General features: G+C 41.6%; 1 protein-coding gene across 1 annotated transcript in view; it reads right to left on the bottom strand.

The window, feature by feature from the left end:
• The window catches only part of scaper (S-phase cyclin A-associated protein in the ER), a 58,835-nt gene that overhangs the window by 45,158 nt on the left and 880 nt on the right, over nucleotides 1–12,797 (bottom strand). The window contains exons 2-10 of the mRNA XM_070831121.1: nucleotides 8,965–9,082; nucleotides 7,333–7,409; nucleotides 6,715–6,912; nucleotides 4,274–4,374; nucleotides 3,708–3,824; nucleotides 2,927–3,054; nucleotides 2,545–2,825; nucleotides 1,693–2,031; nucleotides 34–201 (exon numbers count right to left, since the gene is read on the bottom strand). Coding sequence (XP_070687222.1) covers nucleotides 34–201; nucleotides 1,693–2,031; nucleotides 2,545–2,825; nucleotides 2,927–3,054; nucleotides 3,708–3,824; nucleotides 4,274–4,374; nucleotides 6,715–6,912; nucleotides 7,333–7,409; nucleotides 8,965–9,082 — 1,527 coding nt within the window. The remainder of the gene's footprint in view (nucleotides 1–33; nucleotides 202–1,692; nucleotides 2,032–2,544; nucleotides 2,826–2,926; nucleotides 3,055–3,707; nucleotides 3,825–4,273; nucleotides 4,375–6,714; nucleotides 6,913–7,332; nucleotides 7,410–8,964; nucleotides 9,083–12,797) is intronic.

Below are 12,797 nucleotides of genomic sequence, written 5' to 3' on the forward strand. Positions count from 1 at the left end.
CAAAAGATGCCGAAATTTCATGATTTATCTTACAGAGAAGTCACTTTCATTGTCAGTCTCCAGGTCGTTGTTCTCTGCCAGAATCTCTCTGGTCAGCTGCTCTTCCTCAGCGATAGCACTGGCAATCGCCTCCTCATTAGCCTTCTCCAGTCGGTCAGCAAGCTCCTCTTTCTTGGCCAGGACCTCTGCCATGGACTGGGGCTGAACACATGGCATAAATACCACTTCAAACACACAACATTTGACTTTCATAAATGTTGAGTTCGTACAAACAACCATTAAGGGACCATAAAAACAGAAGTCTGTTATTGTAATATAATAGGTCCTTTTCAATGAAAAAAGCAAAACAAAACACAAAATAGTAAAATGATGGCTGAATGATGGCTGAATTCCATTTAGCGGATTCTGTTTCAGGGTCCTGGTAGCACATGCTGGCTCATTGTCATACTGTCATTACCAGAACACTTGAACAGAATAAAGCCATCATTGTGTATATCACTTTGCAAAACTTAATGAATTTTATCATTGGTTACATTATATCAGAGAGGTGTTTCTAATACTTTTGCTGCTCCCCATATGTAAATTATGTTTAGATAATATTCGAAACACCTTTCATTATAATGCGGTGCAGCAAGTTTCCGTTCCCTTGTCACTGAATGTAAATTACATGATATTTTTTAAACGTATAATTATATATATATATAATTAAAAAAGAGTAATGACAGAAAAATTTCAAATTGAACAAAAATCATTCCATTTGTAACCTGCGATGCTAAATTTGAGCTTTTGTGCAGTTGGTCTAATTTGTACAGGGTGAATAATCCAAAGACTGATGGGAACACCATATCAACCTAGTCACAGTTTATACCACACGATCATCACAAGAATCACAAGTGAGGAAGCATTCAGGAGTCATGCAGGGCACATTCACTGTGAGGATGTAGAGATGGTGGAAGGAGGCAACTGATGGTTTACTGTAAACTGTTTACTTCAACCTTTTAAGTATCAGGAATTTATGTATTTTCCTAACATGGCAATAAAACTGGAATGACTTACAGTTGACTCCAGAGCAGCAAGTCTTTTTACATGAGGAATGTATGGGGAGGTTAAACAGTTCTGGGTCTGAATCTTAAGCGTACAGGTGTCGCTTAGACAAGGTCAAAAACTAGAGTGGTGTTAAATTTGAGGCCAAATAGCCTTCAGTGTAGATTCGAGTTGAAGTGGTTTCCACGCTTTCGTTGACCAACTGTCAAACTCTGACAGTATCCCACTTAGAAGTGTAGTCATCTTTGATTAAGTGTATGGAGCTCTCTGTTTGCACACTCCATGATGCTTAATAATAGTGACAACAACTGATGTAGGCAGACAATGTTTGACGATGGGTTGAATGCAAACTGAAAACTCAGTCCAAGTTCTGAACCTTTTTTTGGCACCAAATTTTAAAAAAGTGGCCAAAATAACGAGTAACAAGTTGAGAGCTTTGGGAAACACCCTGGGAGCACTTGCTCGAGTACAAAAGTCATCTACTCACAGCTTTTCTTCACAACACTACACAGAGCTATGCACTCTTGCCTGCACATTTGGTCTGGAGGTTTCTCAAGATTGACTTTGTTTAGGCGGTGAAAGACCCTTAGGGATCTCTGCCCCCCCGAGCCCTCCCCTCCCTCTGCTCCTCCATCTCTCAGCACTCACAGTAGAAAGCTCTGTGGGGTCCAGCACACTCTCCAGTTTCACCGCTGCCATGGGAGTCTCAGCCTGTCCTGGAGCAGATGTGGTCATGCCCTGCGACGCGCCCCCCTCAGCCCCACTGTCCCCCAAGGCCAACAGTGCACCGAGCCCATCCATCTGGGGAAGGTCTGGGGAAGCGGAGAGGGCAGGAGTAGGGACTGGGACTGATAAGGTAATGTCTGTTGGTGGGACTGTGGCTGGGGATGGGTTGGGCTCTGGGGTAAGAACTGCTATGGGGGGAGGCGCGTCTTCACAAGGTGAGTCGACACACTGCCCCGAGTCTTGTACACTCTCTGCTGGGGGCTGCACCAACAGTCACACACAAACATACGCAAACTCAATTAAAGACATGCATATTTCAAGCAATTCATGAGAGCAATAACAACAACAAAAATCAAACCAGTCAATACCCAACACATAGCTGAAAACACAAGTCATGCAGGAAAGCTGGTACTGACATGCCCTAAACATTCGATTATGGTCAAAATAAGCTTTTAGATTGGAAAAACTGATTTGTATTTCAAAAATCAACTGATGGCTAGATCACACTCTTACCAAGTGTGTCTTGAGACATCGACAGAGTATTTATTTCATTAGAATGAAAATGGGTTTTCTATCTCTGAAATGTCAGTGTACAATCAATCGCCTTAAAGTTGATATGCCTGTCTGGACAGTCTGTCTATGAATACCATGGAGCCCCAAACAAAAACAAATGTGGCTGATAAAATGTTCTAGTGTTACTCTGCTCCTTGTGAATAATTGATATCCAGGGACTGCTCTGGGAAAAAGACGTCACAAGGTACTGAACCTCAGTACCTCCATCATATCCTTGTTCTCTGGACTTTCAACCTTCTCCAGGGGTTCAGGTGCGGCAGCGACTTGCTGCTTAGTGTCTGTATGGGTTGCCTCTGTGTCCGTGGGACACTGAGGTTGTTGCTTCTCCTGTGGCAGCAGATGTGGCGGGTTACACTTGGCGCTATCCTGTTTTGGGGTGACATGAGCCAAGACAGGACTGACCTTGGCAACTATTGCGGCAGAGCGAGGTTTGGCAGTACGTCCTCGCTGGACCGTCTCCCAGCCCTCAGCATCCTTTTTACCTGGAGGACACATGAGGTACTGAGCATATTTATGGAGATGATGTGCTACTGTGCTTCCCAAGGAACCACATTTTCTGAAAGTACCGTGTGTGATTTCTTACCTAGTTTTTCTACCGGGGCAGTGCTGTGTTGACTGGGGCTAGGGACGGACTGAGTGCACTTTACTCGGTCTGCCCAGCTGGGGCCTGTGTGGGAGAGGCGGGCCGCAGCCAGTGTAGCTGGAGGACCACTGAATGAGACGCACAAACAAATCATTCATGAGAACAAATAAATGTGTACCTTGGCAGTGAAGGCTTTTCTGTCAACAGGTAGGATTTTCAATTTTATTTTGCCATTACATCTCATTTCTAAGCAGCTCCTACGATAACGCCAGTCTAAGATGCTTCAGTGGTCTGAAGACAGAGCCTATCTAACACCCCAGCACTCTCCACTCTGAGATAGCATGGCACTGTATTGGACAACAGGCCTCCGTCATGATCAATATCCATTTCCTGCAGCATCCGATTACAGAGCAGTGCACATATTGAACGGATGCTTCAGCAGTCTTTAACTGACACTTTCATCTACACCTTCCACTGATTCTGTGGCCAAAGAGTGAGACACTCTACAAATTGCATTAAACAAATGCTTCACCATCAGCAATCAATGGTTGTATTGATAGATAACTTAGTCTGCATTTTTAAAAACAGGCATAATGCATCATTTAAAATATTGATTGGTAATAACAGGATGCCTTACAATACAATTTTAACCAAATAAAATGTTGCGTTGAACTTTAGGAAACGAGATCAAATGCCTAATGGTGCTGGGAAAAGTGGGGTTTGGTGCAGCGTAGAAGCCTCAAAGCGCAAACAGAGATAACGAAAGTAAGACGGGGCTTACCCAAAGTTGAGGGTGCGACGTGCACCTGGAGAAGGAACCATTCTATCTGCTGAGGGGCTTGGCATCACATGACGTCCTGGAGACATCTTACGCACCTCCCAGGCTAAAGACGTGGGCCTGAACAGAGAGAAAGTGGCAAACTACTTAACTAACAGTAATAACAATTCCTAGTTGCCAAACACACGCAGACTTGGCTCACGCTGTGGCAAATCAGTTAAATGGACAATTCTCTTGCTGCAATTTATGCAATAAATGGTGCATGTAAAAGTTTCAGGTTGTCGTATTGATTAACAGTAAGCTTTAAATGAACAAATTGGGAGGCAGCACTGGGAATTTAATTTCTTAGTCAATTTACGGTTGCAGTGGTCACTGTGTTAAAGAGAAGCCAATAAACTCATGGATCTCTTTGAATTAAAGCCAAGGCTATTGATCCATTCTGTTTGTGACTCAAAGCCAGGGACCAGACACGAGCACTTCTAGTTCCACCTCAGGGAGCAATTCAAAATGTGGAGTGAATGAGAGTGAGAGATAAAGAAAGGGAGTGAGAAAAAGGAACTGAAGATCACCTGTTCTGTGCATCTGTTTTCTCCAACTTCTCTTGAAGCTGGATCCAGTCTATGAGAGCTTTGAAATCCCGTACATAGTTGTCCAGCATCATCAGCACCTCCTAAAGACAGCAGTTACAATAGGATGGAGAATAGTTACATGAAAATTATAAACACAAACATGAAAAAACATTAGAAAAAAGTAGTTCACTGTTGATTAAACAGACACGTAAATAAACAAATATATAAGAATTCTGATGCTCTTAATATTTATTGTATACAATATTAATATATAAAAAAAAAAAAAACAGTAAACAGAACAAAACTTAACATCAAGGAAACCATGTTTTCAGAGGTATTCATTGCATGAAGTAAGCACAAAACAATGGAACACATCTTTCTGTTAGTGTTTTCTACTTTGGTTATATGATATTAACCATTTCTGGGATGAGTTAGATGAAACAGCATTTCAAATGCTTGATGAGAGCCCAAATCTGCCATACAAAGACTGACAGATGGACCTGAGGTACATCAAGAGTGTTGCTGGCGTACAGGAGCTGGACCACACATGTTCAAGTTTGAGGAAGAACAGAGAAGGCAAATTCCTAATAGAAAATGCCTATGATCTCCACATGGACTGACGCACAGTGTTAGTTATCCAGAGGTGGTGGGCTGTGTGGAGCTTTTTCCCAGAGCTCTAATGAAACGAACACAACTGATTGATGGGGAGCGTGAAGGGAGTGGTAATTGAAAGTAAAGCTCCACAGTGCTTTTAGTTAATAGACAAGTCAGGCCAGTGAAAGATGTGTCCAGCAGCAGGTCTGCTGATTAGAGCTGGTTAACAGGCAAAGACCACCACTATGGCCTGGTGTTCATTTGGTAATGAAGGCACAGATGGAGAGAGCTTTGCTGCTCCGCTGACAGATAAACCAACAGTGAGTGAAGGCACCATAAAGTGGCTTTCAGCATGTTAACAGGTATACTTACCAAAACACAACACTCACATAACAGTTGATGAGGAATGACAAAATGTTTAACCTTCCAGAAGCATTATCATAAAGTAGGATGGGCAGTAAACGCATGTGGTCCATACATAGAAACAAGAATTAACAGGTCCAGTCTCTGTCACTGAGTCACTGACCTCAATTAAATAATTCACAGTTTTGTTTTTAATAATTTAAGACGAAAATAGTCTGTTTCAGTTTGCTTTAAAAATTATATAAATCAAAATAAGACTTACAAACCTCTACTGTCAAAATCAAACAGGAACGGAAAGTACCTTTATGCCTGGTCTGGGTGATCAATCTAATAAAGAAGAGATGGGATATAGGAACAGTTGACAGGAACTAATCAGGCCTGGGGGCTGGGGGTTAAAGAGGTGTGGGCACAATTAATAAACATATATGAATCATTCTGCTAGGTGAACTATTTCCCTTTGAATGAGAATACACCCACTTCAGGTCAGTACTGAGATCTCTCTTCAGCACCAAAATTACACAAAGCATTACAGTAACATCACAGAGAATTCCTGACAATGATATGCTTATGTCCATAGATTTGTAGGTGGTAAATTGTTAGCTCTTTGTGTGAGAGCACAAAATGTAGACTGCCCACCGCTACACTGGGGGTTTGTGGCTGGGGGATATCAATCTGCTTCCTCTCCAGATGACTACATCATCTATCAGTGTCCATTAAGCCCAAGCTGGGTGGGAAGGGGGATTACAAACAGCACCCAGTTCCACAGCCATTAGACAGCATTAGGGTGTAGAGAGATACAGTGGTATGAAGAGAAAAAAAACACCTAGAAGCCAGATGTCTGACACAGGCCATCTGACAACATGCTGATCACACCGCAGGGAGCTGTGCTGTGGCACTGACAGTAAGCCAACCACACCACAGGGAACTGGGCTACGCTAGTGACCGCAGACCGTCACCAGAACCATGCTCAGCATAATGCAGCGTGGCAGAAGAATCAATAAAACACAGGGCCAGCAGTATCATACCAGGACGCCCTGGGGCAGCAGTGCCACTCCAAGGTTGCACCAAAACAAAACACAGATCCACACAACAGAGAATACTGCCAGAAATGCTGCTGATGTTTACGTGCAAGACGTAGACCAAAAAAAAGAGTCCTATTCTATGCAATGCATATACAATATTGTTTACAGTCTGTCATCAACATCCAGTCCAGTCAGGACCAAGAGAGAGTCCTGTGATAATTCTCTCAATAGTGAGCCTTCAGGGCCACTCTGACATAAAGCAGAAATCAAGAGGAATGTGAGCTGTGAGGGAGAAATTTTGTTAAGATCTCAATGTCCCCCTCTAGTGTTCCAAAAACGTAACACCCTTCGGTCTGTCTAAAGGAGGAATTCCTGCCTGATAAGTTCAGATCATAAAATCCTGAAAATGTAATTTGCATGTCTATCTAGGCCATTACTTTCTTCTCCTCAAAGAAAACTAACCCTGCATTCTACGACGCTCTGATCAGATTCACAGGTGACGTAAATCTCGTCCACAGCTCGACGGAGGTTGTCGAAGAGGAAAGCCCAGTAGCGTGCTCGCAGGTCCACCTTGCGGGGCTGCCTGGCTTTGGTGGGGCTCTTCTCCACCCCTTTGTCCAACAAGGCGCCAGCTGTGCCTTTACTTTCCACGCCAGCATTCTGTGGGGACAAAGAATGGGCGAAACATTATGGCAAAAACAACAAATTGTCATGAAAAGAAAATAATACCTTAGGCTAAACAGAATTTTCCTAGCTTGCGTCATTGGTAACAATCTCGCTATCACACCATTATATAATGTTCTCCCTTATAACTTTGTTCTTTTTTTCTAGTACCCTAATGCAATGTACCACATATCTTTTTGAAAATGTTGCAATTTTGTCTAATAAAGAAAAAGGTTATGGACTAAAAATAAAGTTCAGTGATCTAACTTAAGAAGGATTTTGGTTCGCTGCAGCCAAGGAATTCAAAAACAGGACATTTCAAGACCACCTCAGATCCACTTGCAGTGTGAGCCAAAAGAAATAGATGACTTAGCTTGGTGAATGGTGCCCTCTAGTGAAGGAAGATGGTACACCAACCTGTTTCTTATTCCTTTGCTGTCCAGGATTGATCCTCTGGGCCCTGGGATTGCCGCTGGAGTTACTTTTGGACTTTGCTATGTGAAGAAGAAAAAAGCGCCTTTATATGTAGCTGATATAAGTGATGACATACAGTATTTCTGATAATTCTGATGAAGATTACAATCAACATGGATATATAATGGTTGTGGACTCATGAGACTTTAAACTAGATTATGGCATTCAAAAGATGTTTGGCATTTATGGCACAAACTCAAGAAGAGGAAATAAAGCTTGAATAAAATAATTGCACTTCCTAACAAGGAGGAGGAAAAGCCAGAGCCAAAGTGAGACAGTGTGAAAGACTGCAGTGGGGTTTTTGAGTAGGCTGGTGGTCTTAAAGGAACTTTCTTTACTATAAAGCCTAAATATTGTGATGAAGCATTACCCTGCTATACAGGAAACTAGAGCTAGATCTCGATATGGGATTGCAACAAAATTCATGTTGACAATGATGATAAATGTTTAAAGTATTTTACTCAATATGAATAGATCTAACAGCCTACCACAAAGCAGAAACAAACACAACAGCCACTCTGCAGTCTGCAGTTTTTGGCTTGCACATCAAAGTAGATGCCTTCTTCCTACCAAAAAGCATTATTTATGTTACCGGTGAAGAAAGCAAATGTGAAAGTGAATGAAAAGGAAGAAATGAGCAGAAGGACATGAAAGTGACAGTGAAAGTGAACTTGCGTTAACCTCCAAAGCTGTGGAAATGAATGACGAAAAAAAACAACACAACATCAGTTATATGGAAGTGGTTTAGATATCTCAAAAGTGACACAGCGCAGACTAGCGGCGGGGAACTAAATATGCTGTCGGTTGGAGCTGACCAAGATGGGAAACAAAACAAGTCTATTCCAACACCTCCCCTAACCTCTTAACCAAGCCATGTTTGCACAATTAAATGTTTACATTATGTTATTGTATTTCTTAGGATAATAAACTATATTCTAAAGTTGAAGTGAAAGAAATTATTGTGGTTGTATTTTTTGCCATAACGCCCAGCCCTAGAGGGAACTAGACTGTTTCCTGTATCCTAAACAACTATACCAGTGTTTTTTGTTTTTTTCTTTTCTTTTCTTTTCAGGATTAAAAAACAAAAACAACTCAAAGCCTATTGCCTAATATTCTATTAACCAAATACCACAGTGACAGTGACACTAGAAATGTAACGTCTTACTTAGTTCAGTCTCAGTCCACATAAGAAATTCTCAGCACTCCATCATAACTTATCTGTCGAATTCATCAGTCTAGCCAGACAAGATGAAAAATGATCACTGTGTTCCAGCTCATCTTGTATTACAATGATCAGCACTGTCTGGCTTGCTTATGATCACAGACTAAGTATGACATTGCCAAAGATGGTCACTGACAAAATAAATGACTTTCACTGTCCCGAAAGTATGGGAATTACACCTGAAGTAAACATCAGCAGCCACACACACACACACACACACACACACAGACACACACACACACACAGACGTATGATAAAGACCTAAAGAATAAAAATGTAAAACTGCGTTAACTCTTGTGCCATGAATATAGCAATAATGTGATGCAAAGACAGTTTGTTATGCAGCTACCAACCTTCCTCCTCTTTGTTTTCTAGAGGTACACTCCAGGCAATGAGGTTTCGAGCAGCACGGCCCTCTTCAGCAACTATCTTCCTGACCTTGTCATGGCTGTTGGAGCGCTGAAAAGATGCCTGCAGGAGAAAGAGATTCAACACATTAGCCTAATTTTGCACTTTATCCAAGAGCAAGGGAAAGATGGTGTAGAGCAGCACGACATGACATATATAACAAACAGATGTGGGATTCATAAGGTGATTTTCAATATGATATCACGAGATGCTTCTGAGGATAAGGATAGTAACATATTAGGCAATTCTTAGAAGTGTGTTATCAAATATTGTTATTGCAAGACAAACACAAGGTGCCCTGGCATTCAAGTCCATTACAGTCTATGTTGTGACACCATGGAATGTAATATGGGCTCATTCCATGGCTGCACATAAAGAGAAGATTGTTTTTCTAAAAAACATCAAACATTTTTTAAACTTGGTTTGTAGTCAGTTCAAAGGGAAAACTCTGGTCTGGTTTGTTAATGTCAACAAGGACAAGTCAGTCTCATGTACCACAGAGCTCCATTTGTTATCGAAAAACTATTAAAACACTTAAATGAGTCACACATTTTCACTGGGTGACGTGTTCTTGCATTGCACTGCAGTATTTTGAGGCAATCCCAAATGCACTGTCTTGTTGCAGTAAATATTACCTTGCACACAAGCTCCACAGCTGAAAACAGTTCCCAACAAATACACTAACTCCTATTACACTAACATTTGCTTAAAACTATAGTGCCCAGCTGTATTACGAAATTAGTTAGACAAGGTAGGAGTGATGGAAAGGTATAAGAAACAGGCTAACACACTGTTGGACGACACTTACGGCATGTCAGTCCATCCTGGGAGAGAGTTTCTCCCATTTTTTTCTGCATTAAAAGGGTACTTTGGCGAGTTTTTTGATGATTCTGGGCAATATAAATAAAACTTACTTCACTTGGTTTGAAGCTCCTCGTGAGATTTGGTGACAACAACAAAAATGCTGAAAATTTCCATGTTAGTCTAAAAAAAGCCAAATAGTTATATTGGTGTGCTGACCAGTAACACAGCCTGAAGCATCAGTACTGTTGCTATGGTTACATCAGTTTTAATGCACCTTGCACACTGATTTCGCACAGTGGTTAAAGTATTGCGTAAACCAGTATAGAGTGTTATCATAGTCCTAAAAATGACAAAATACCAAGCAAATCGATTGCATTATGTATTTATAAATGAAATCAAAGAGTGTAACAGAGGGCATGTAGCATCCACATCTAAAACAGACATAAATGCAACAAAATACAAGACAAGTTAAATGTTTCTAATTAAGGGAATATGAATCTACTCTGAGCCTCATAGTAACACAAACCTTTTCAATGTGTGCAAAACAAGTTCAGCAGAAAATTCAAAATTAATCAAAAGGACTAGCTGCTAATAAAAAATTAATACATTAAATCCCTAATCCTTATATTCTATTTAAAATAGCAACAATCAGTACCACAAGACAGGATACTGCAATATGCCGTTCCAGTAATTTGTCCCATTCCTGGTGTGTGGTTTTGGGCTGGGGATGAAGTCACAATAGTGCACACATTAGGTTAAAGAAGAGGTCTACTGGCAGAGGCTGTGACAAGAAACAGCTAGAGGCAGAAGCTCTAAACCCGCTTTGTGCCCAGCATGCAACATGGTTGACCTACACATTGAATATGCATCAGTGAACTTGACTGTAACCACGGCTGAAGCAGATAATGTGAACCAAAATAAAATCTGCAGTAAGTCATTCATCACATCATTTACCTACGGGACATTGAGATGCCCTGTAATGAAAGATGGCATCGACATCTCTCTGCTTCCCATCTCAATCTCACAGAGAAGCATTTTGTCAGTTTGCTAAAACGGCTCATGCATAACTAGACTAATCCTGCTTCACACTCTATGAGCAATAACATTTACAATACAGTCTTGTAATGCAATGACAAAGACAAAAATACACGGTGTGCCCAACAGTCTTCTTGATAGCATTTGCCTTGTAATCTTACATTACTTAATATTCTGACTTCTGGCAATCCTGTTACAAAACAACACAGAAGCTAATACCTAGAGGCTTATCGTTCTGTATCTTCCACTGGCTCTGTTCCCTCTCCCAGCAGAAAAGCCTGTACCCCTTCTGCACTGTTCATAAATGATTTAATCTTGTGTTGACTACAAATCCAGAGAAAAGGGGCTGTTTTGGTTAGAAAACTATAAGATGTTTCAGAATTAAAATACATTGTTGCCTGCAACCAACACAAAAATCAAGAGCCACTCCTCCTCTTAATAGCAAATGAGTCATGGAACAAACAGTTCTCTCTTTTCCTGGCTGTCTCTTACCAACACCACTATTCAGACAAGAAAGCTACACCAAATTATCCAGTTAACATACTTGCAACTGAAAAGAAAAGGGATACAGTTTATCCAAGACTTAGTGATAATTAGGCCAACGTTTTTGTAAAAATAACATGGTAACATAATGTTATCTCAGACTATCCTTCAAGGCTAGCAGAATAATATGAACATGGCTCATTAGGCATCACACATGGAGAAACAGCATGCGTGTATTGGTCTGATACTATTTAATGTCCCTAAGGGAGATACCCAGCTGACCTACTTCTGGTGTGCAAAATTCTTTACATGTAGATTGGCCTGGGCTTTATTCTGCCAAGTAGAGATAGACTCAAAAGAGATTAAAAAAAAAAAACATCAAACGCAGGCCCAGCAAAAATGAGCATGAACTAGTGAGATGTGTCAGCAGCAATGCACCATCTCCCATCTACAAACTGTAAATATTTACTCTGTGTTTCCTCGGCTTGATTGCCATTAGATGACAGACGAGGGTTGTGAGAAGACCTTGCCTTCTCATGACTGATGTGCTAACTGTGTGCAGCAGCCTGAGGTTAAAAAAAAAAAAAGGGCTTACAGCAACATTCTCTTCATCCACTTAATCAGCTGCAAACAAGCAGTCTGCTATGCTGCACTGTAAAAAAAAAAAAAAAAAAAAGATACATTGTGGGGCAAAGCCTCTGTTATACTCTGTGACCAGACTATGCTTCCCCATGCAGCAGAGAGAGCACTTGTTTTCTAGACTGTGCTGAGTAAGGGGCAAGTGTAAGGTTTCCCTTTTGGCAAGGTCTACCAACAGATGGAAGCAGCAAGACAAAACGTGGGATCTAGCTCAATAGGAGTGACACAGAAAAAAAAAATCAAAAGATTAGAGGATACATACAGAGTAGAAGTACAGTCTGTAAGCAGGTTCCTCGGCCTTATCCACTCCTGACATACTTTTGCAGCCCACTTCAGGCAACCTGTTCCCCCTCACCAGCACTGACACTTGTGCAAGGTGACATCGTCATCTGACAGCAGGACCAAAATAGACTCCTACTGTGTAGTCCACACTGCTCTAGCAACTTGCCCAGCTGTGTCAACTCCTCTCCAAGTGGCGATTGAGAGAGACAAGTTGTCAGTAGCACGCCAGTCCTGCCTTTCCCTTTGACTATGCTGTCTGTAATCTAGCCTGAGCCCCCAGTGCTCTGCTGAGTTAGCAGCCACTTCTTAGGCCCCCGACTTGCTGCCTGCTGTCTGCCACTCTTCTCTGCTCTCCACCAGCCTCCTATATTTACAGCTTCTCTCCTCTGCTTTCCGTGCTCTGCATCTGAGCCCCCACTCTCACTCCGTTTCTCATCTCTCACTCTCCTTCTGCCACAGCACTGCGCAGTCATGTGCACACAGCAGGCCTGCCGCTCTGCCCCCCCATCCTGTGTTGCCAGTGATGAGAGTATAG

The sequence above is a fragment of the Pempheris klunzingeri genome, chromosome 5 (assembly GCF_042242105.1).
Source record: "Pempheris klunzingeri isolate RE-2024b chromosome 5, fPemKlu1.hap1, whole genome shotgun sequence".
NCBI lineage: Eukaryota > Metazoa > Chordata > Actinopteri > Acropomatiformes > Pempheridae > Pempheris > Pempheris klunzingeri.